The sequence below is a fragment of the Heterocephalus glaber genome, unplaced genomic scaffold, assembly GCF_053883595.1.
Source record: "Heterocephalus glaber isolate CG9 unplaced genomic scaffold, H.glaber_assembly_v1.0 deba00001457, whole genome shotgun sequence".
In the NCBI taxonomy this organism is placed as follows: domain Eukaryota; kingdom Metazoa; phylum Chordata; class Mammalia; order Rodentia; family Bathyergidae; genus Heterocephalus; species Heterocephalus glaber.
Window position 1 is genome coordinate 13,143,435 of NW_028258305.1, and position 25,798 is coordinate 13,169,232.

Genomic DNA, 25,798 nt, shown 5'->3' on the forward strand with positions numbered 1-25,798 from the left:
TTAGTTCTACCTTCTGGAAATACATGGTCAAGATCTTTTCCTTGTTCCCTAAGCAGCACTGCAAAACTCTAAAGTCTAATCTCATAGTTGACTATGACTCTTGTAGGATAAACACAAGACAAAGATAAGGATGACACAGAAAAAAGGGAGAGGCTATTGGACTTCTTATGCACTGGCATTTGTTCCTACGAATTTTGATATGCAGTATTTTCACTTTCATTCAGTTTGTAATATTTTCCAAGCTCAATTTTGTCATCTTTTTTAAACCATGAATTGCTTTGAGGTATATGCCTTCTTTTCCAAAACAAAGAGGTGGTTTTTTTTTTTTCTAGTTTCATGGCTGTTATCACTACTATTGTTGTTTCTATCTTATTTGCGTAATCTACATATTTTTTGAAATTTATTTACACTTGTCTTAAGGCCACATATAGCCATGTTCTTTTAATGTCCTCTCAATACTTAAAAACCTTATTATTCTGTACAATTTTTAATCAATTAATTCAAAGGTTTTAGTCATTCATATTTTCTCTTCATTCCTGAAAATATATGCTAAGGCTTTTAGTTTCTGGGAGACATATGTTAAAATCTTACTGTAATTATGTGTTGTCTATTTTCTTTTTAGTTAGTCCACTTTTATCTATACTGAAACTATGTGATTAATTTAAATTTAGAATTTCTACATTTTCCTGATGAACTAAAATTTTTGTTATTAGGTAGATACCACAGGTAGGTATATATTTGTATTTGTATTCTCTAATAATCTTTTCCCCCTTAAAGTTTACTTTAACATTAAAATTGCAAAGCTAGCTTTCTTTGAGTTAGTGTTTACATGGCATATTTTCCATCTTTTTTCTTTTAATCTCTGTGTTATATTTAAATTATGTATCTTGAAACAAAATACTTGAGGTTTTTTTTAATCAATCTGACAATTTTCGGTTTTCTTAGTGAGATCATTTAGTCCATTTATATTTAACATAACTACCAATATGTTTAGGTGTAAAACAATTATTTCCACTGCTATCTGCCTTCTAGTCCCCCTATATTTTAACTTCCTTTTTTTTCTTGCCTTATTTCTAAGTTGATAGATTATTTTGTCAAATTCCATTTTCCCCTCTATTATTAGCTTTGTAGTTTTATATTATTTTGTTATTCCTATATTCTTTTATTATTCTTAGATATTGCTTAAACAAGCATGTATGACTTATCAGAATTTAAAATAAATTAGAAATTTTAGCCCTTCCTAAATAGTACAAAGACCTTAAAAATGTGAACTCCATCTACCCTCCTGAAAATCTGTATGGTTTTGTTCTCTTGTATTTTAATTCTAGATATTTTTAAAACCTTAAAAGCCTTACTATTGTTGTTTTATATAGTAGTATTCATTTAGATTTACCCACATATTTATCCCTTTCATTGCTCTTGATTGTGCTAGAATTTTGAATAAAAAAGAAAATAATAATTTAGTGCAAATTTGGTGAGTCCATTGGCTCCCACCTTTCATCTAGAAGATGTGATGAAATGGGCAGGAGAATATACACAGAAAGGTAACATTGGGGCGGGGATTTAGCTCAGTGGTTCTGCCGCCTTACTCACAAGCGTAAGGACCCGAGTTCGATCCCCGGTACCAAAAAAAAAGGTAACATGCTCCAGAGACAAGAAGCACAAAGACAGACTTTATTGAAAAAGTTTTAGGCAGTTATTGAGTTGGAGAAGTATTGCCAAGTTACACTCACCAGATTTAGTTGTATGCCTCAATTTAGTGGACACAAAAGCTGCTTATTGTTGAATGAACAACAAGTATAATGTAATTGGTTTCATATAATTAGGAGGTCACCAAGCCATGTTTGTTATAATTGGCACTGCCATAGCCAAGGGCTTTTGTGACCCCAAGTGATGATTTGCCGGAAGGAATAAGCCAAGAATGTGTGTTCTTTGGGCTAGGGAGACTGACTAATCTGGCCATAAGGTCTCAGGGAGTGAGGCCAAGAATAAAATCACAGCATTCATGCACGGCTTGGTGGACTCAGTCAGATTTAGTCAGTCTTCATTCAGTTCACATCACAGGTCTGATTTGGGGCCAAGGAAGTAGGGTATAGATGAGGAAAGTAAGATGAAGTAGGACATCAGGAAAACATAACTGAAGTGTCAATACACAGGCAGCCCATTACAGGGGGAATCAAAATTCCACTAAAGGCCATGAACTTTAAAGCAGATCTCCAGCCTATGTAGAATGAAACTAACCCTCTCACAGAGGACCTTTAATTCCTAGTTACTGAGCCATCCCTTAGCAAACATGGATGATACTTCTCATTTCAAAATACAATCTTACTCCACAAAGTCAGAGACTGATACTTAGTTTTAGCATCTCAAACTCAAGGCTATCTTTTCTCAAACATTTTTAATGGATAATTACATTTAAGAAGAAAAAGAAGAGTTTAGCTGGGCATAACGTATTTACAAAAATGCCAGAAAATATCCTTTGACACTTTGACACTAAGCAACCATTTATCTGCTCTTCTCTTAAGGTTCTAAAAGCAATAGGCTTCCCTTTGCTAGTGTAAAAGCTGAAGAATGACCATTGAAGCATTTGTTTTCTTGTTCTGTTTGGGCCTATTACTGATTGGTTCATTTGGTTTGTGTGTAGTACAGATGAGTCACAGATTGATCATTCACATGCACCAGTTGGTTTTCTTCCCATGTTCATGAACAATATGTCTAACCTCATACAGTCATCCTGCAAATGAGAACTATTATCCACAGAGGAAACTGGGTGAGCAAAGGCCCATTATCAATGCAAATCTATTATCATTTCTGGAAAAGCAACTCCAGTACATGTAGCTTGATTTTTCCATATGTAAACACCATATTTGAAAATTTTAATAAACATTTCCAGGACATTTAATTCATCACTCTAAACTTAACAAAGAAAATTAATATAAAGCAGGCTGATATTTGTTGATTTGGGTGATATTTGTGTTTATAACTTAAAACACACCAAATTAGTAACAACGTGTTTTGCCAGAACTGATAAGAATCTAGAACTATGAATCTAATGCTGGCCATCGATAAAGACAGTTCTCTTCTGTAACTTAATATCAATATTTATTTTCTCTACTAGAACTGCTTAGCTTAGGTGAATTCTAGCTGATAATTTCAGAAGAGTGAAAAGCTAACTAGAACTGGGCATTTGGCCCAGATAAATTTGATTCCAGTACTTAAGGAACCAGCAAGGGAACTAGAAGTCTTTGACAAAAATTGTTGATAATTGGCTAAGGACTAGGGAGGCAAACAAAACTTGGAGAGCTATGAATGTTATTCTAAGTAAAACAGAGACACAGGGGAGAAATCAAGGTGCTGCAAGATTAGCAACCTTCTTTTTTACGCTAAAAAAAAAATTAAAATACATTTGACCATGGCCAAACATTTGCTATCCAGAGTTTTTAGGACATAAGTCTTTCTGAAAACCTAAATTACAGAAGCAAAATGGAAATCTTGGGTTTGATTTTCTGCTTTGTGTGATTTTAGGCAAGTCACCTCACAGAGTTTACATTTCAGTAACATTCTCTTTCCTCATCTATTAATGGTGGATGATGTGATCACTATGCCACTGGGCTGTTATTAGGATTGAATCGGAGACTTTGTAAATCTCACTGCTTAATCAAATAATACATTTTTTCATATGGCTAAGCATGTATCTATTTTGTGCTAATTGGTTTTTAAATTTTAACAAATCTGTATATGAAGCTATATAAATATTATATAAATTCTTTTAATAAGTTTCAAACAACATAATTTAATGATTACTCATATTATAATTATCAATAGCCATTACTAAATTAGTCAGGAGTAAAACAACAAATGTCCTCAGCTCTTAAAATAGTTCCTACCTTCTGCAAATAATCATAAGATCTTTATCCAAAGTGTCCTTTTTTAAAAAAATATCATTGATATTATGGCCCTAGATTTCAAGGCAATGACAGAATCAAAATAATTTCAGTCCCCTTCCCCTTGTTTCATTGCATTCCTTCACCAGTGTTTAGTGGATTATACAAAATTAGTTCTGAATTATTTCTTAAGCTTAAAGCAGCACAAATTAGAAAAGTCTAAATGGTACCCAACAGCATTCAAAATGTAGATAATTTTTGCTCACAAACACACTGAAGTGACTCTATGTTGTGGTAAGTTATCAAATTATGGAAAGAACATTGCAGAGATTAAAATGTTGCATAAGAGAGAGAAAGCAGCATGAGTCAGGGGTTTGGGAAATATGAGTCAGACTGAAGGGAAGAAGCCAAACAAAGAGAATGAAGGCGTAAGCAGGGACTTAATGGACATCACAGTCATGTGGACATTATCACCTCCATTAGCTTTGAGAGAAAATTAAATACATGGTTCCATTAACTGAGGTTCAGCGTGATAAAGAGGCTAGAAGTGAGAACTGAACAAAGATTATACTGGATTATTTAAAGCAACTAAAGTTCCCAAAGTCAGCAAGAGAGGAGCCTACAATAGTATAAATCACTGGAAAGGGAAACTATGGGCACATTTTTGAAAAATGAAGGAATCACCAGATATTGCCATTAGTTATTCTTAATATATTAGAATGATGAAATGTGTTGTGATGTTTTAGGAAGTACATTCTATTATTTTGTTCTTCAGTAATGTTAACATTAGGCTATGACTGCATAGTACAGAGCTGCTTGCTACTCACTATGATATTCAATCCAAACTCTGTAATCCCACCTTTAAGCCTCCAAATTTTTCTCATTACTTAAGTGAGCATTTTATGGGCATTTTCTGCTAGACACTGCACCAGCCTCCTCACACACAGCCCCTCTAGCTCTCTGCCATTCTTCTCATGCAGACCAGCTGGGTCTCATTAATGTTTTCTAATGTGATCTGCCTTCTTAGAAACAGCCTTTATTCCCTTCCAATCCATGTATCTCATCTTTTTCAAAATGCATCTCAGAACCTACTTCCTCTGGCGAAGCTTCTCTTGCTCTTCACTTCTGATCAGGCTGCTTCAGCCTACATAGACTCTGAACTTGTATACTCAATTCCTTTACATTATTCCCACTTACTGACACCTTGATGATTTTGCTGTTTCTCAGATCTTGCCTGTTACCATGCCTTACAAATTTTAGTTCCATTGAGATAAAACACTGATCCTATTTTCCTTAAATTCTACACACCAATCCTCAGCAAATAGTAATGACTCATTCATCCATTTATTGCACAAATGCTTAATGAAAACCCACTATGTGTCAAGCACTATGCTAGGCACTAAAATAAAGAAAAAAGTAAGACAGATTTCACCCTCAAAGAGCTGGGGTCCAGGGCTCAGGTCATATATTAATGGATTGCCCATAAAAGCCAAGGAGCTTTAATGTCAACAATAAATTATAGATAATTTTTAAAACAAAATAAAAAGTTATCCCCCACCATACTTGTTTCTTAGGAAAACCATGGCTTACCTGAGTAGTTTCCCTGATAAATAAGGCATTGTTTTGGCCTATGCAGACAGTTTCCCTTACAAGTGTAGGAAACCAATTTTGCTTGCAAACCATGGAGATGCCTGAGGCAGTGTTTCTGTTATACTGTTAGTAATTTTTGTATTGCACTAAACTTTCTGATATTTAAGACAAATAGAAATGTACAAAAGTAGAAGAGACAAACATAAAAGAGTCTAACAATATATAATGACCTTGATATGACTTTATATAGATGTGTAAACAAGCAATAATAGGATCTCCAAGTATAATTTTCAAAATATTACGCTATTTAAATAAACTAATAAATAGACAGTACAATTGAAGACAGTTCAAAGTTCAGTCTATCAGTAGCCTTCAGCAGTAGGCAACCTGATAAGAGAGAGGGAGAGTAGAAGTATCCTAAACTGTAGTGAGAGAAGCCATAGATGGTAAAGTAGTTAGGGGCTTCCTGGTCACAGGTTACTTTTTTGACCATTTTGTAAAGCTAGGTAAGTAGAAAGTATAATCACCAGTCAATACTAGGTGAGTCATGTCCTGTTGCAGCTTTGTTTGACTTTTGACAGAAAAAGGAAAAGGATATACTGGCAATGGAGGTAGTCATATTTTGGTTTTTTGTTTATTTTTATTAAACTACTTTAACTTACCATTTAGTTTTATTATATGACCCTTTTCAGAAGCTAAATAGACCCAATTCTTAAGAAGGAGTAGCTCAGGTTTGTATGTTTAAAACCTATTGAATGATACATTGATTCCACTGGAAATGTTAGCCTATTTATCAAAGAGATTTAGAAAACGAACAATAAGGAAATTGTAGGACATCTGGAATGTGATAGGTTGGAGGCAGTTTGAAAAGAGAGTCTCAGAAAGAAAAACTTCAAACACCGGTAAGGCCTTGCTTAGAAAATGCAGCAGCCTGCCCAAATCCTTGATCTTCTGCCAGCGTATACTACTTGCCACATCTGAATCTAACATTGCCGTATCTCTCAAGGCTATTATCACTGCAAATGCTGGCAAATGTTCCTTACATAAAACAATAGGAATTTTGCTGTCATTTCTGCATTAGCGAGTCATAAAGCTCTGAAGAAACCCCAGTAGAAAGGTTTTCATCAAGTGCATATGAAAAAATAATAAAAGACACAAAAAGAAACAGATAATTTCACAGCAAGATTGTTGCATCATTGCATCGTACCTAGAAAGGAGTTTATAATCACTTGCAAATGACAGTAACAGAAATAATACTAATGAATTTTAAAACAAAACACAAAGTAAACCAAAAACACTTAGCTAAACTTTAAAACTAGGTTCAAAGAAATATATAAGTAGATGCTGTAATGAGTTATTATCTGATGAACAGTCACACATCACTTAAGTATTTTTCATCTCCTCTCCCTCTTTCTTGTGGAATCTCTCTTATCATTTCCACACCCACCTAAGTGAAGCCATTATCTGAGGACAACCTTCTTACAACATGAAATCCCTTATGACATTGCATAGTGTAAGTGCAACAGTTTTCCATGAAATATGGAAAAATAAAAGGCAGAACAATACTAAGGGCCACTCTCTGGGTTTCTTAAAGAGAAGGCAGGAATCAGGTAAATTCCAATTGCTAATGGCTCTTTTTTCTTTTTCAGTTGACTCTTGGCCCACTCTTTCTTCCAAAGCACTGCCCTGGGTTTATCACAGTGATAATCTAAGACCCCCTAAGTCTGTCTTGGTTCTCATGGAAAATTTGTCATCTAGGAATTACATGTTTTATGATATTTTTAATAAAGCCTAGATTCTAAAGGTGTTGGGAAATGCCAAAATGGTGTAATGCTTTTATTTGTTCTTTTTAGTGTAATGATATGAAAGATTTTAATGAATACTGATGTAGATAAGGCAAATTTGATTTTCATTTATAAATGTCTATAAATATGAATGTACACACGCAAACTCATATCACATTTCTATCCCAAACAAAGAAATTCTCTAAACGGGGTTTTTATGTTATGACTGAGGATTATTTACTTTTCTAGAACTGCAACCTGCCTAATTCTTAGGACATAGAAGTAAAATCTTTGGGAAAATATGTATTTTAAACTATACCAGCCTATCTCTCCTAAAGGAATATGATCAATTGAGTCCTTTGCATTTTGAAATTTGCAATGAAAGATTTATACATACATAGTATCCTATCATTTGCCAAAAAAGACAACAACAGGAAATGTGTGATGTTAAACTTTGATTATATCCCCTTACTGGACAGATTTTTAAAACTTTGTCAATAAAAATAATCTCAAATTCAATATGCCAGGTGGAAAAAGCAGATTTCATACAACTATTTCTATTTTAAAACACATAAAACAGTACTGTATCCCACTAGCTGCAGCCATCTAATCTCTGTATAATAAAAGCATAAAACCATTTTGGGGAAGGAGCCACACCTACCAGGAGAGTGGTGAGTGGTGGGTAAGGGGATGTGGATGGAGTGAGGCATCAGCTGTGTCTGAAATGTTTCATTTCTTAACAAAACAAAGGGAGCTGAGACAAGCATGGCAAAATGTTAGCATCTGATAATCTGAGTGGTAAACTATTATTATGAAATTACTTTGTGAACACATGAAGTGACATAATTTGAAATATTTCCAATATAACAATATTATGATGCTTTAAGAATAAAGTTAAAATTCAGTTTGAGAAAAGTATATTGACAAAATGGAGAAAATTTTGACATCTTTACAGTCAACTAAAATTCCTTTTGTATTGTGCCTTTGACAGACATTGATGAGTGCACTGCAGGGATGCACAACTGCAGAGCAGACCAAGTGTGCATCAATTTACGGGGCTCCTTCACGTGTCAGTGCCCTGCAGGGTACCAGAAGCGGGGAGAGCAGTGTGTAGGTAAGTACCATGGTGCAGTAAACAAAGTCTTGTCTTCAACATCTTCAGACTTTCAAACAAATCACTCATGATTATGTGGAGAATGATAGCTAACAACTGCTTTTTCTCCCATTGACTATCAATTTTCCAACAAACAAGAAGAACTAAACTTAAAGGTTGAATCTATCCTAAAAATCAAAGTGTGGTAGGCTAACAAAAGCAGAAGTTTGGGGTATGAATGGAACCATGAAAGTAACCAAGAAAATAATTTTAAATTAGAGGGTGTAACACTAACACACTGGTGATATGGGTTTCATTCACTGTCATGTAGCATCACACAGCACACAGGACAAATGGTGAGTTTCAAATACCAGCTCAACCCCTAAGTCATTTAGAGTCCTTGAACAAATTATTTAAATTCTCTATCTCATGTTCATTTGTCCTGTGACAGCATCAATCCCACCTCAACAGCTCACATATGGGAGTGCCTAGAACAGCTCTGGCCTGATCCATACAAATGTGTGCTATTATCATTCAGTGAGTTGGCTGTCCGAAGGCCCTTATGTTACAAACTTGTGCTGGGTGCTAGAAGTGCAAAGCAAAGTACATCCTGCTTCACTCAAGGGTCTAAAAATGTCAGCTCCCTGAGAGCAGGGGCCAATCAGCTTGTGTCACTGCTTACTCTCTAGTCCGCAAGAGTGCCCACCATGTGATGGATGTTGTATGAGTGCATTGGGAATGCATGGAGGGATGCAGTATAAGGAGACCAAGGGGCAAGTAGTGATGTGGAACAAAGCACCATGGCTCAATCATGAAACCCCACAGTGGGCATGGAACTCTGTAACTGACTCCCTCTGTCCATTTATTTAGATATCATCCTTAACCACAGACCAGTGAGTGGCCGCATTTTCTCTTAGGAACAGGGGGTGAGGACATGGGTACGGGCCCCCAGCATCAATTTTCACCAAAAAATGTGAGCTATTGACATTAGGATGTCAACACTGAGTTCCTCGTGGGCCCTGATCCAGTTCTTTCTGCCACGGGGCTGTGCCTAGATGTTGTGGTTGGTTCCTAGCCTCAGAGAAAGGCCCAGGGTTTGTAGTGGCTGGAGCCATGATTCAGAAGAGTGTATAGAAAACTCCATAGATATCCAAGTTTTGCCCATTGTATAGTCAGGAAAGTAAACATTTGGGTGACTAAAAAGTACAGAAAAAAGAACCAAAGAAAAGAGAATACATGATCACAGCCCTTTAGGAGAGTAGGGAGAGACCTTCTTAAACTCACATCCAATCACGTGTCTGCCCTGGTGTTCCCCTCACCCACAGAATCAAGTCCACATTCCTCAACAGAGCATAAAAGGTCTTCCTCATTCTGATCTATATCCATTAGCACCCCTCTCCAAAAATGAAAATTATACTCCAGTTCTGTCCCACTAATTATACACGTACAGTGTCACACTTCACTGCCTTTATACAAGCTCTTCCCAGCACAAAGAATATTCTCTCCCAAGAAACTCCTTTTCCACTAGAAATCCTAGCTCAGTGTCACCTCCTTTGGGAAACCTTCCATGATCTACTCAAATATAATTAGTCACTCCTTCCTTGTCAAAGTGTACTGAAGTAGTAAAATTTCCAATCTGTTATAGACCAATATCCCCGTAAAATATAACAAAAATACGTGGTGATGTCAGATTGCTGTTTTTAAACACGTATGCGCCTATATTTATTTGTTGTAGATTGGTCCAAACAGTCCATGGTGCCACAGCAGTCAGCAGGCCACACACTGAACAGTACCATGCTCTCTCTGTCCCTCATACCCCTTTCTTTTTTCTATCTTATCATTCGATGGATTGTCTTCCATACTAGACAGATGTGAATATGTGTATATTTGTTATCACAAACTTACAGTGCTAAACACAGTGCTAGAAAACAATGGTTTGGTGAATATTTACTGGATGCAAATGATACTGCATGAGACACCTGTCTACCTGCATCATTTATTCATCAAATATTTATTGAAGGCTGACTATGTGCCAGGCTCTGCTCCAGTTGTTGGAGTATAGTAGTAAACAAAGAGATTATACAAATTTATAGCTATCACAGAGCTGAGAAAGTACAATTTATACAATTTGGCTGTCAATACTGGCACCTAGCTGTAATATACAATACTAGGAATCATTGTGCTTAAATTACTCTTAATTAACATTATTTCCATTCATTCAAATAATGTTTATTGAGCACCCACTCTGCCAGCCCTTGTTTCAACTATTGAGCATTCAGCAGTGAGCAATCTGAATTTCTCAGCCTCTACTTCAAGGGGAGAAGGTATGTCTTATTTGCCATGTATTATAGTGAGGGAGACAAGACAAGAAGCAAATATAGTAAAAGCATAACACAATGTCAAGTGATGTCAAGAGTTACAAGGAAATCTAAAGCAGGGTAAGAATAGAGATAGAGCAGAATGAATTATGTGTGGTAGAGATGTTCTTCCCAAGGAGCTCTGAAAAGACACCTGAACAAAGGGGCAAAGCCATGTGAATATCTTTATTTCAATATGTGAGTCAAATAAAAAAAAATCTTCTACCTTAATAAGCCCCCATGTATTTTTACTTACTATGTTCTAGGAACTTAGCCTACTTTATTTCATGTTTCTCTCTAACATTTCTATGGTATTGTTCATTATTATACTTCTGGAAAAAGAAATGGAAGCTTGGATAAGCTAGTAATTGCCAGAAGAAAGATTAAAACTCTAGTTACCCTGAGGCCATGCAAGTACACTGCTTCTCACTGGAAGAGCCACAGAGCCCAACATAATCTTATTTCTTTTTTTTTTTACTTCAAGGCAGTATCACTATATAGTGTTGCATGGTAATGCATAATTGTTATTTTAAATTACATGTGCCATGTTAGAGTTGTCACAAAGTGTACAGTCATGAATTAATGACATTTTATTATGCTTATAAGTTGTTAGTACAACTCTGCAAGTTCTTGGTTGAGCATTTTATGGTTGGAAATATTTATCTAAGAAAGACACACAGACTGGAACACTTCATCAGTGTCAGAAGGCCACTCTCAAGAGGTCACTTGTTCAGCATCCTTTCCTTCCACAGCGTTCTTTCCTTTGACTTCCTAAGATACACATGGCAAGCCTTCTTACATATCTTGCAAAACGCTGAGAGACTAAATATTTCAGAGACTTAGAGTCACCATCTGAACACAGCCCACAACTTCATCCTCTTAGATTGTACCTCATCACTCCATTCTTTGTTCTTTTCTACCTCTGTCATTTCAAATAAGCATTGAGCTCCCCAGACTGATTTTCTCATAGTTATGGGAAATAGTCTTTACTTTTTTTTTTTTTTTTTTTGGTACCAGGAATGGAACTCAGGACCTTGCATTTGCCAGCCAGGGGTGAGAGAGAGAGAGACAGAGACAGAGACAGAGAGGGATGAATGAGAGTATGAATTATTTTTCAAATGAGGTCTTCCCTAGATAAGTTTTTTTGTTGAGTCAATAATTTGGTTCTCTGTTTGTATGCCTGATCCCCTAGACATAGATGAATGCGCTGTGCCTCCATATTGCCACCAAAGATGTGTGAACACACCAGGCTCATTTTATTGCCAGTGCAGCCCTGGGTTTCTGTTGGCAGCAAACAACTACTCCTGTGTAGGTAAGCTTTCGGGAATTGCCATCCTGACTGAGTTTTATCTTCAAGGGAAAGAAACCCCATGTCAATATGCAATATTTCCAGTTTTCTATGTTCCTGAGAGAACTGGTTTTCATCATCTTCCCTTAAGCAATCATAAAGCTGAAGACAGTAATAATGAGTTTCTTAAAACACATCAAGATGTGAATGGAAAACTTTTTTAACCTTGGTTTCACTTCTCTGTGGGTGTATAAAAGTTTTTTTTTAACTACAGATCAATTGATATACACACACCAATTAGTCAACAGTGTATGATATAAATGCTGAAGGTGCCAAGGGGGTTACTGGAAGTTCAAGTACATAAACTTTCCACTGAAAGCGCATCTGATTTTTACATGCTGCTTCTCCCTTTTCAGGATGCAATGTCACGGCACACAATTATAAGATTGGCATGAGATGGAAAGAATCTAGTGCAGGAAAAATGCTTTTTCACAATATTTTCAGTGCCTTAGAGCATTGCAAAACTCTGTATGAGTCTCAAAGGCTTATGTTATAATTGTAATGGAATTTAACAGAAACCATTTAAAAAGTAATAAATAGCACAGATAAATCTTCACCACAGTATGCTGAGAGACCATATCAGTGTGAGTGTCATATAATGATTATTTATAGAGTTGGCATTTTGAATCTGAACAAGAAAAGAAAATAGATACTGGAATGTATATTTATTAGAAGCATTAAATTCTTTTGGGAAGATTTATCAAACATCAAACTAACTGTCATTCCTTTAAAAAAAAAATCCTGGTATTTCTAAAAGAAGTATATGACAGACCTTTGAGGTTGTTCCAAAAAGTATGAAACTGAATGGATGTTCTCCAATGAGCTTCTGCAGGACAAAGAATTCAACTAGGGAATTACTTATCATCAAATGATGTAGAGCAAATATATGTTTAAATACATATTATTTATTTATATTTATATATATAACTTTTCTTTCAGATATAAATGAATGTGATGCCAGCAACCAATGTGCTCAGCAGTGCTACAACATTGTTGGCTCATTCATCTGTCAGTGTAATCAAGGATATGAGCTGAGCAGTGACAGGCTCAACTGTGAAGGTAAAATATTTTCCAAATAATGTGTAATAAAATTCTATCCTTGTAACTGGGGTTGCTTTTGTCTGCTTATGTACCTGTTAATGAAAACAAATTTTTAACTCACAGAAATTCTGATCTATTGCCTGATTAATGTATTTATAATATTGACTTTTTAATATGTCATCAAAAGAAAAGAGAAAAATCAAAAGAACTAAAACATTTGATGTAGGCAGGGTCTAATCATTACAAATGGTGCTCTAGTGTCTTGCTTCTCCAGTTATGAGCTGATGACCAGTGGTAGTAGCAGTTCCTCTATGAGATCCAGAATCTCAGACTTCCTAAATCAGAATCTACTATTTAGCAAGAATGCTGTGTGATTGATGTGCACATTTATGTTTGAGAAGAGATGAGGGCATTGTCAAACATATTACAATAAAAACCTAGAGCTAGGCATGGTGGCACATGCTTGTAATCATAGCACTCAGGAGGCTGAGGCAGGAAGATAGCTGAAAGATTGAGGTCACCCTGGGCTACATAGTGAGTTCAAAGCCAGCATGAACTACATAATGAGACCCTTTCTCAACAACACAAGAGACCTGGGGTGAGGGATTTAGCTCAGTGGTTCTGCCGCCTGCCTCGCAAGCCCAAGGATCCAAGTTTGATCCCCAGTACAAAAAACAAAACAAAACAAGAAACCTGATCCCTAGCTTTGTTACTGCACTGTGTGCATTTCTTAAGCAGCCTAGGTTCCATATTCCATATTAATAAAAAAAAGAGGGCCATTCCCCCGGCTGGGTAATCTTCAGAGTCAATTTCAGGAATACATTCTATTGGATTGTATTCAAAAAGCATAAGACATCAAGAAGGGAATGCCATCAACACTTGATGTCCCTAACTTCCTCGTGATCCCTCCAGGTTTTCTTGGAGTCACAAAGTTCTTACCCCACCTAGAAGTCCTTGTATCATGCCAGTGTGCTCAAAACCAGGAGGGGCTGGCCTAGGACATTGCTCTGCTATTTGGAGCAAATTCTAGTAACATACCTACTCAGAAACGCAAAGTATTCTTCCCCTGAAGACCAGATCCTGGCAAGACATCACTACCAGAAACTTCCAGGGATAGGATCTGGAGTTCAAACTCATATAAACTCAGCAGTTGGGCCACCAAATTTCTGAGGAGACAAGCATAAATCTGCATCCTGGGTGGGTGTGCAGAGCCTAAAGTGAAGAGTGTCAACCACAAGCATTTCATTCAGCCTGCTCAACTAGTGTAGGTAAATTCAGGCTTAGGCAAATTGTCAGCACTGATTCAGTAAAACCGATGGTAAGAAAACTCCTTGTGCTCTGCAACCAGAGATGGAAATAAACTATACTGAACTGAACTGTAGGACTGGCCCTTGAGTTTCTGATAGTCATGCATTTCTATTATGGAGTTTGCAATGTTTTTACTCTCAATAGCTCATCTAAAATATATATTAACAAAGCAGTGACATAAAATCTTTTGAACTTTGTGTCCTTGCTGTTCTCTGATTCAACAGACATTGATGAATGCAGAACCTCAAACTACCTGTGTCAATACCAATGTGTCAACGAACCTGGGACATTCTCGTGTATGTGCCCCCAGGGATACCAAGTAGTGGGAGGTAGAACATGTCAAGGTAAGCATATTGTCTTCATAACTGGAAAGTGTTCAGTTTTAACCAGGAAAAAAATGGAGGATGTTATAGAATTCTTTACTGTAGACATTCATTTTTCCCACATGAAATACACAATTTAAGCTTTTTCTCTCCCTGTTTATAATGAATTAATGTACACCTCATAAAGAGGAGATTCAATATTAACTTTGACTTTGTTTGAAATTTAGAGTACTTTTTTTTCTGAAAATACAATTTAAATAAATGCTAATATCACTACCAAATAGCCAATGTAATCTCAATGAGTTGACACCTTCTAATTATCTCCCAGAAGAGATTCAATTATTAAAATGTTTAACCATGAGCTTGAGTTTACAGCTTAACTTAATAAGTTGGTTAGATGGACCTCATCCCAGTCTCAATTCTCTAAAACACCAAGACTAAATTACGTTGTAAATTAAATGCTATGGAAAATTATCTTTATGTATATTAAAATGTGCTTGAGTTTTTGAGAAACAAAAACTATTAATCTCACAATAGATAATGACCTCGGACTCAATTTGAAAATAAACACTCATGTGAACTTCATACTTAAGGAAAAGAGGCAGGTCTCCATAATAGTACAATTTGAGAGTCTCTCTGGAAGATCTGAAAATATGCACTCTTGTCCTCCTATTTCCTATGCTGCATGTAGTTTAAAATTTCTTTAACATGAAAAAGACTGGCAAATAAAACCAAAAATGTAGATAATCTTGAAGAGGCTAGTGACAACACTTAAATTTACACAAAATAGTGAAGGAGTGAAAAAAAATCACCAAAATTAACAATAGAAAACATATTTGATTCTACCCTTACTGCATTTGACCAATATAATCTTAAACAAATCATCACAAGTTGTAAGTCTTGGCTTTCCTTTTTGAAAAAGGGAAATCTGGTAATGAAACAAAATAACATGTAAAAATCACTTGTAAGCTATAAAACCTGCACAATCAGTTTTTATGAAACTTAGCAATGTGAATGAATAATAGTAAATCCTCTCTAGAGAATCCTGTTTAATCGGAATTGGAAAGAGTACACAAGGACAGTAAAGAATTCTTAAGAAAGAAAAAGATCAAGGAAAGGAGAAACTGTGGAGCCTCAATCTATCAATCTATATCATAATTGTACAGTAAAATACTAGTTCAGAGAAACGTCCATGACCTGGGATATTGTAGTTTGCAACTAGAATCCAACCACTAGCTTTGAGCACAATCAGAATGTCATTCACTGCTCAGTGAACATCTATTGTGGGAAAACATTGCATTGCAATTGTTATACTTACTAAAGTCTAATTGAGATTTTAACGTTAAGTATTAAATGCCACAAAAGGTTAGCTAGTGGGATATTTTAACCAGTTTTCTTAGTCTTCTAAATAAATATCTATGTGTTTCTGATCATAACTGGACTTGATACTCAGCAAAAACAGAAGCAAATTAACATATAGTTGGATCTTGCTTGCCTGGTGTAATATCCAGAAACATTTATATCTGTTGAAATTAACGGTAGAAAATGCACTGAAATTGCAAGGGGGAGTTCATAAATGTTGTGTTGAAGATATGCAGCTTTAGAATATTTGTTTAAGCCAAAACATTTTTCATGGAGATTTACATTCTTTTCAAGTATAAAGCAATTGCTTTCCTCCACTGAAACCAACGCACCTGAGTCTCAGTCGCAAAAACAAAGTAAAATTGAAAGATTTGGATTCTTATATTCCCCCTAACGGCTTACTGTTTGTATGAAATACCTGTTCTCATTTCCACAGGCTTACAAAAATGAAGACAGTGTGTGTGTGTGTGTGTGTGTGTGTGTGTGTGTGTGTGTGTGTGAGAGAGAGAGACAGACAGAGAATGAACAAACATTCACACACAAAAAAAGTTAATACTATTAATTTTCGAAAATCTTACATTATGATCAAGCTATTGATTATGCTAGGCTCTAAATTACTGGAAGTAATAAATGAAGTTAATAGTTTATGCTTCCTTTTTTGCTACTGTGGAAATCCATATGACAAAACAGTCTTACTTCTCCTGTAGTTAAACAGCACCTTTATTTTTATGATTAAAAATATTGCAAAGGCAAGTCAATTGTGATTTATTCTAAGAAATCTAAGTTTTCTGTGTTCACCTGTAGCTAGTCCAACAAGATTCTTCTTTTAACTGACTCAAGGAAACTGCATAGCTTTTCCAGCCTCCTCTTGGATTCCAGATAACTGTAGCCATTAGGAACCTAAAAGACATTTTTTTTTACAAATATAGTATATAATTGTCCTTTTTTCCTTTTTTTTTATTGAATTTTATTGGCACATTTTAGATATACAATATAATGACATTCATCATTGGAAATTTGCACCTTTACATAATCTCTCTTGGTTCTAATTTTTCCCCCTTCCCCTCCCCTCCTTTCAACCCCTCCATCCCTCCACATTTATAAAGACGTTGTTTCCATTTTTTCAGTTTCTTATATTAATTCCATTCCCTTCTTTCCTTTCTCCTACCCTTCCCACTTCCCCTTCCCCTTTGCCCCTTTTCTTCCTATTTCACATCATCTTTTATAACTTTTAGTCCTTATTTACACTTCCAGTTTCTCACACTAGAAAAACTATTCGGTATTTACACATGTGTGTCCTATTTGTTTCACTGAAGAGTATCACCTCAATGTGCATCCATTTAGCTTTAAATGTCTCTAATTTCTCATTTTTTATGGCTAAGTAGTACTCCATCTTATAAAAAAACTACATTTTCTTTATCCAGTCTCCAGTTGATGGGCAATTGGGCTGCTTCCAAGTGTTGACTATTACAAATTGTGCTGCTATGAATATGAGTGTACATATATCACTGAGCTATGATTCTTTTAATTCTTTGGGGAAGATACCCAGCAGAGGAATAGATGGATCCAATGGGACTTTCAGTCCTAGTTCTTTGAGGTATCTCCATACTGATTTCCACAGTGGTTGCACCAGTCTACACTCCCACCAGCAGTGGAGCAGGGTTCCTCTTTTGACACAGCCTCGCCAGAATTTGTCATTGGTTGATTTCATGATAGCAGCTATTCTTTCTAGGGTGAGGTGGAACCTCAGCATTGTTTTCATATGCATCTCTCAAATAACCAGTGATGTTAAACTTTTTTTCATATGTTTATTTGCTATTTCTACTTCGTCATCTGAGAAATGTCTGTTCATTTCAGATGCCCATTTAGGATTGGGTCTTTAAATTTGGGAGGTCTGATGTTTTTAAGTTCTTTATAGAATCTAGATAGTAAACCTTTGTCTGAGGAACAGCAGGTGAAAATTTTTCCCACATTGTGGGTTGTCTCTTTACACTGTTGGTGGTTTCTCTTGCTGTGCAGAAGCTTTTTAGTAAGAACAGATCCCACTTGTTGATTGTTTGTGCTAGTTCATGGGCAACTGAGATTTTGTTCATAAAATCTTTTCCTACTCCAATACCTTCAAGAGTTCTACCTAACCTCTGCTCCAACCAGTTCAGTGTTTCTGTTTTAATATTTAGATCTTTAATCCATTTTGATTTTAGTTTAGTGCATGGTGAGAGATATAGGTCTAGTATGAATCTTTGGCAAGTTGAAACCCAATTTTTTCAGCACCATTTATTAAAGAGGCTATCTTTCCTCTAGTGAGGGTGTTTGGCTTATTTGTCAAAGATGAGGTGGCTGAGTGTGTCTGGAGTTGTTTCTGCATCTTCTAATCTATTCCACTGGTCCTCCAGTCTGTTTCTTTGCCAGTACCATGCTGTTTTATCACATTCGCTTTGTAGTATAGTTTCAAGTTGGGGGTTGTGATACCCCCTGCCATGTCTCTGTTACCTAGAATTGCTTTTGCTATTCTGGGTCTCTTCTTGTTCCAAATGAATTTTTGAATTGTTTTGTCAAGGTCCATAAAGTATGCCACTGGAATTTCAATTAGAAGTACATTGACTCTATATAGCAGATTTGGAAGTATGGCCATTTTCACTATGTTGAATCTCCCTACCCAGGAACAAGGGATGTCTTTCCATTTTCTGATATCATCTTCAGTCTCTCCTTTCAGAGTGCTATAGTTTTCACAGAAGAGGACTTTGATTTCTTTTGTTAGGTTGATCCATAGGTATTTCGCTTTTTTGGATGCTATTGTGAAAGGAATTGTTTGCCCTATTGCCCTCTCAGTGAGTCTCTTGTTCATGTACAGGAAAGCTGTTGATTTTTGTGTGTTGACCTTGTATCCAGCTACTTTACTGAATTTGGTTATTAAGGCCAGAAGACTTTTGGTGGAGTTCTTGGGGTCTTCTATATAAAGTATCATGTCATGTGCAAATAATGACAATTTGACTTCTTCATTGCCTATCTTTATTCCTTTTATTTACTTCTCTTGTCTAATTGCCATGTCTAATGTTCACAAAACTATATTGAACAGGAGTGGTGATAGTGGACATCCTTATCTTGTTCCCGATTTTAGTGTGAAGGATTTCAGTTTTTGACCATTTAGTATGATATTGGCTTTTAGTTTTTCATAGATGGCTTTTATCAGATTGAGGTAGAGACTGTCTGTTCCAATTTATTGTAGGATTTTTATCATAAATGCATGTTGGATTTTGTCAAATGCTTTTTTCTGCTTCTATTGAGATGATCATATGGATTTTGTCCTTGGTTTTATGATATAATGTATTACATTGATTGATTTGCGTATGTTGAACCATCCCTGCATCCCTGGGATGAATCCCACTTGGGGTGTATGATCTTCTTGATGATCTTCTGCATTCTATCTGCCAGTATCTTATTAAGGATTTTTGCATCTATGTTCATTAGTGAGATTGGCCTATAATTCTCTTTTTTGGTTGGGTCACTCTCTGCTTTGGGCATCAAAGTGATGCTTGCTTCCAGGAATGAATTTGGGAGTATTGCTTCCCTTTCAATTTCATTGACAAGTTTAAACCGTAGTGGCAGTGGTTCCTCTCTAAATGTCTTGTAGAATTCAGCAGTGAAGCATCAGGACCTGGGCTTTTCTTAGTTGGTAGGTTTTTATTTATGTTTTCAATTTCGTTGATTGATATTGGGTTGTTTAGAATTTTTAGGTCTTCTTCATTCAACTGTGGTAATTCATACTTATCTAGAAATCTGTCCACTTCTGTGTTTTTCATCTTATTGGCATATAGGTTCTCTTTTTTTTTCTTTTTTTTTTTTTTGGTGTCCTACACCTTTTTTTTAATTAAATTCTTTTATTGGTACATTGTAGGTATACAACACAATTACATTTCTCATTGGGAACTGTACCTTTACATAATGCATCTTGGTTCTTATTTTTTCCCCATTCCTAGCCCTCCTTTCACCCCCTCCACCCTTCCCTATTTACAAAGACTTTATTTCCATTTTTTCCATTTCTCTTCATTTTTTCCTTTCCCCTGCCCCTCCCACTACCCCTACCCCTTTGGACCTTTTCTTCCTATTTTACATTATCGATTATTCATTCTAATCATTGATACATTTTAGGTATACAATATAATGACATTCATCATTGGAAATTTGCACCTTTACATAGTCTCTCTTGGTTCTTATTTTTCACCCTTGCCCAGCCCTCCCTTCAACCTCTCCATTCCTCCCTATTGACAAAGATTTTGTTCCTATTTTTCCATTTTCTCATATTAATCCCATTCCCTTCTATCCTTTCCTCTAGCCCTCCCCCTTCCTTCCCCTTTGCCCCTTTTCTTCCTATTTCACATTACCTATTATACATTTAGTCCTTATTTACACTTTCAGTTTCTCACACCAGAGAAACTATTCGAAATTTATACATGTGTGTCCTATTTATTTCACTTAAGAGTATCGCCTCAATGTGCATCCACTTAGCAATAAATGTCTCTAATTTCTCATTTTTTATGGCTGAGTAGTACTCTATTTTATTAAAAACCCACATTTTCTTGATCCAGTCTCCAGTCGATGGGCATTTGGGCTGTTTCCAAGTTTTAGCTGTTACAAACTGTCCTGCTATGAACATGGGTGCACATATATCACTGTGGTATGATTCTTTTAATTCTTTGGAGAAGATCCCCAGCAGGGGAATAGCGGGGTCAAATGGGACTTCCAGTCCTAGTTCTTTGAGGTATCTCCATACTGATTTCCACAGTGGTTGCACCAGTCTACACTACCACCAGCATATAGGTTCTCAAAGTAGGTATTGATGATCATCTGGATTTCTGCTGGGTCTGTTATAATTTCACCCTTTTCATTCCTAATTGCATGGATTTGGGCCTTTTCTTTCATTTTTCTGACAAGGTTGGCCAAGGGTTTGTCAATTTTGTTTATTCTTTCGAAGAACCAACTCTTGGCTTCGTTGATTTTTTTGTATCGTTCTCTTAGTCTCCACTGAATTGATTTCTGCTCTGATCTTTATAATTTCCTCCCTTGTATGAGTTTGGATTTGTCCTGCTCTTCTTTTTCTAGAAGCTTGAGGTTTATCATCAGGTTGTTTAATTGGGCTCGCTGTGTTTTCCTAATATGCGTCTTCACTGCTATGAATTTCCCTCGTAAGACTGCTTTCATTGTGTCCCATAGATTCCGATATGGTGTATTGGCATTGTCATTTAACTGTAGGAACTGTCTGATTTCTTCTTTAATTTCCTCTGTGACCCTTTGGTTATTCAGAAGTGTGTTGTTCAATATCCATGTGTTTATGAAATTCTTGCAGGTTTTTTTTGATGTTGATCTCCAATTTCATCACACTATGATCTGATAATATACAGGAGATAACTTCAATTCCTTTGCACTTACTTAAACATGTTCTGTGAGAGAGTATGTGGTCTATTTTGGAGAACTACTCGTGTGCAGCTGAAAAAAATGTGTATTCTGATTTTGTGTGGTGGAACACTTTGTAAACATGTTAAGTTCATTTGTTCAAGAGTTTGACTGAGTTCTAGTATTTCATTGCTTAGTTTTTATCTAGTTGATCTATTTGTGACAGTGGAGTATTGAGGTCCCACACTACTATTGTATTAGTGCTTATTTGATTATTCATGTCTGTTAGTATATTTGTTTTATATAGTTGGGCACACTAGTGTTTGGTGCATACATAATTATAATTTTCATCTCTTTCTGTTGGATTGTACCCTTTATAAGGATGTAGTGTCCTTCTTTGTCTCTCTTAATCAGTGCTGGTTTGAAATCCACTTGATCTGCAAAGAGGATAGCTACTCTTGCTTTTTGGGGGTTCCTATCGCATGGAGTATTGCTTTCCACCCTTTAACTTTCAGTCTATGAGTTTCTTTCTGAAGTAAGTGTGTGTCTTGTATGCAGTATATTGTTGGATCTTGCTTCTTGACCCATTCTGCCAGTCTATTTCTTTTGATTGGTGAATTGAGACCATTAATATTGATGGTTATAACTGATACGTATTGACTTATCCTTGTCATGACTTTTTCTTTTTGTTGGATTCTCCCCCTTTGTGTTTAATTTCTTGTCATGCCCAATGGAGATGGATTCATTCTGCTGGGTTTCCTGTGGTTGTGATCCCCATTATCTTTTGCTAGGATATTGTCTAAAGTTTTTTGGAGTGCTGGTTTGGTATTCATGAAGTTCCTAAGGTGCTCTTTGTCATGAAAGTATCTTATTTCTCCATCAATTTTGAAAGATAGTTTTGCAGGGTACATCAATCTGGGTTGGAGGCTGTCTTCCTTTAGGGCTTGAAATACGTCACTCCAACCTCTTCTTGCCTTGAGGGTTTGTGTTGAGAAGTCGGTTGTGATTCTGATGGGCTTTCCTTTGTATGTGATTTGTTTCTTTTCTCTCACTGCTTGTGGAATTTTGTCCCTCTTTTGGGTTTCTGGAATCTTAACTATTACATGCCTATGTGTAGATTTTTTTTGATCAAGGTTTGTTGGAGTCCCATATGCCCCACTTATCTGTATGTCAAGTTCTTTTCCCCTGCTTGGGAAGTTTTCTGCCATCACTTCTGTGAACAGATTTTATGTCATCTGCACTCTCTCTCCTGTTTCTTCGCTGACTCGATCAGTCTTATTTTACTCTTCTTTGCATCATCTAGCAGCTGCTGGAATGATTTCTTGTGGTCCCTTACTATTCTAAAGAAATTTTTTCTCTTCCTGGTCACTAATTGCAACCCTATCTTCTATATCTGAAATTCTGCCCTCACACTGGCTCATTCTGCTGTGTAAACTTTCAATGGAGTTTTTAATCTCCTGGAAATCTGTTTGCATCTGTTTTATGGATTCCATTTGTTTCCTATGTTGGGATTCCATCATGTTCCTCAGCTCCTCTATCTTTTTATCTGTGTCCTCTCTAGATTTATTAATCATGTCTTGAACTACTAGCACAATCTCTGCTGTTATCTGCGAAATTATTTCTGATTTTAGTTTTTCCAGATCCTCTTTTGTTGCCAGTTCAGGGAGTCCAGGTGGTTGAGTATCAGATAGTTCCATATCATTTCCCTTTGGGGTTGCTTTAGGTGATCTGGAAGTCTGGTTTTGTGACTTTTTTATGTGTCTTCTCATTTTTGGGGGGCAGGGTGTGCTGGTGCCTGCACGACTCACCTCCTCGGTGCTGGGGTCGGTAGTACAGAGGCCTGGAAGGCTCCTCCTCAATGCTGGCAGCAGCTGTGCTCCTTGGTGCTGGCGGCAGTGGTATGGTGGCCCAGAAGGCTCACCTTCTGGATATAATTATTCTTATTTAGAGTAACTTGTAATAGAAAGATACCTGTCACTAACTGTATGAACTTGAACCAGCCGCTTAACCTTTGTTTTTCCTCAATATCAAATGGAGGTAATATCTTCCTCACTTTTCTCCACACAGTTTGTGTGAGAACCAACTTAGTTAATTTAATATTCTAAAAGGCAGGTTCTCAGTGCATTAACACTCAGTAGTGAAAGATTAAACATGGGTACAGTAGCCCATGCCCTCAAAGAGTTTCAAGCTAATAGGATTAAAACAAGGAACTTAATTAATTCATTCCATGATTCTAGAAAAGATGGCCCTGGTCGTGTTCCTCACCTGATGCAGAGTTCTCAAACAGAAGCAAAATTTTTCCAAATGCTTCTGTTTGTGAACCAAACTGTTTGCAAATAAAACCACTTGCAAATTGATATACCACTGTATACAGATTTCAGTAATGCAAAGCAAAAAAAAGGAATAAAAGCCATAAAAGAGAAATACCATCCATGAGACTTCAAAAGAGATCAAATCCCAGCACTTAGGCCATGCCTGGATTGTAGCAAGGATTCAGTAAGTTACTTATGGGATGAGTAAACTAATGCATAAATACATCCTATCTTTGGAAGTGCATGATTCAGAGAAGGCTTCTATTGGATAGAATATAAATCACTATTTGAATATAATAGGAGATAGACTAGATAGGGATGTAGATATTAATTTAATTGTTGCTGTTATCATAAATGTAATAACTCACTACTAAAAATGTTCTTTTCAAAATCATCTGGGAAGCAAATGTCATCTAATACCCAAATCTAGAATCAGTCTTTGCCTAGCCTGGCTGACCCACCACCCTTCTTCCTAAGACTCATTTCCCTCTGGCTTCTTTGGCAATGCTTTTCCTAGTTTGCCTTCCAGCACTCACAGCCCTTTCTTCTTCCACACTGTACCTAAATAGCTCTGCTCTACATGGTGGAACACTCCACAGCTTTGCTTCTGCTCTGCCTCCTCTGGATAGTGCAGTCCCCTCTCCGATCATCTACCATCCCTCAGATAATGCTGCTTAATGAAACTACCTTTCTAGCCTTTTCCTCTCTCCTTTTCTACTGGGAGATGACAAACTGCCCTCTTCATAGTTTATGCTTGTTTTCTCAGTCTGGAGAGCCATTCCCATTCTAGCCATGAAAATCTCACCTAATCACCACCCTCCAAGGCCAAGTTGAGATACCTACTCCTTCCTTCATCCTTCCTTAATCCTCCAGACAGAATTGATCAATTCTGTTTCAAACCCACCAATGTACTCCCCTACCTATTCTTTAATTCCATTTTACTTTGTAAGTAATTTTTCCCATATTTATATTCCCAACTAATTTTTTTTACTATTATATAAGCAGAGTCAGTAGTTCGCATTTGGCTTTAAATTCAACAGATAAACAATTGGTGCTTTATAAAATATGAAGTAACACTTACTAATCTGTCCAGAAAGGCTCAGATATGTCTATCCTGAATTCAATGAAATGAAATTAGGTCCCATTTAGTCTTATGTCTAAAAGCAGATTGAATACAATCCACATTCTCACACACTGCCTTACAAACAAGAACCTGCCACATACACATTTTTTTTAGATCCATAAACTCTTTAACCCTACATCTCTACAGATATAAACGAATGTGAAACAACCAATGAATGCCGAGAGGATGAAATGTGTTGGAATTATCATGGTGGCTTCCGTTGTTATCCACGAAATCCTTGTCAAGATCCCTACATTCTAACACCAGATAAGTAAGAAACATCAGAACTTTTGAAGTGAGAATTTTCTGGTCTTTCCAAGCCAAACCAGTGAATACATTTTTTGTCTATCTCTGCAGCCGATGTGTTTGCCCAGTTTCAAATGCTATGTGCCTAGATCTGCCCCAGTCCATACTCCACAAATACATGAGCATCAGATCTGACAGGGCTGTACCATCAGACATCTACCAGATACAGGCCACAAGTGTCTATACCAACACCATCAATACTTTTCGGATTAAATCTGGAAATGAAAACGGAGAGTTCTACCTAAGAGTAAGTATCCCGCAGGCAGCGTGCACTGTTGAGACAGGTGGAAGTTTGTCACTGATGTATAGCATTCACATGAAGGCAAAGCTAGGATTTAAAGCATTTTCATATAAGGACTTCTGTGTGTATTATCACATTTAAACCTCCTGGTAACACGGTCAAATAGATATTACATTGATCTCTGTGATACTTAGCTTTTTGGTCACTGTGACAAATACCTGTCATAAATAGATTAAAGGAGGAAAGACTTCTTTGGCTCATGGTTCCAGAGGTTTCAAGCCATGGCCCACTAGCTCCATTGTTTCTGGGCCTGAAGTGAGGTAAAGCATTATGGT

General features: G+C 36.5%; 1 protein-coding gene across 4 annotated transcripts in view; it reads left to right on the plus strand.

Annotated features, from left to right (window-relative positions):
• Positions 1-25,798, plus strand: part of Efemp1 (EGF-like fibulin extracellular matrix protein 1) — a 97,186-nt gene that overhangs the window by 35,965 nt on the left and 35,423 nt on the right. For all 4 annotated transcript variants that reach the window (XM_004867256.4, XM_087216358.1, XM_021246279.2 and 1 more), the window contains exons 5-10: positions 8,250-8,372; positions 11,901-12,020; positions 12,996-13,115; positions 14,630-14,749; positions 25,064-25,187; positions 25,274-25,469. In XM_004867256.4, the coding sequence (XP_004867313.1) occupies positions 8,250-8,372; positions 11,901-12,020; positions 12,996-13,115; positions 14,630-14,749; positions 25,064-25,187; positions 25,274-25,469 (803 nt within the window). The remainder of the gene's footprint in view (positions 1-8,249; positions 8,373-11,900; positions 12,021-12,995; positions 13,116-14,629; positions 14,750-25,063; positions 25,188-25,273; positions 25,470-25,798) is intronic.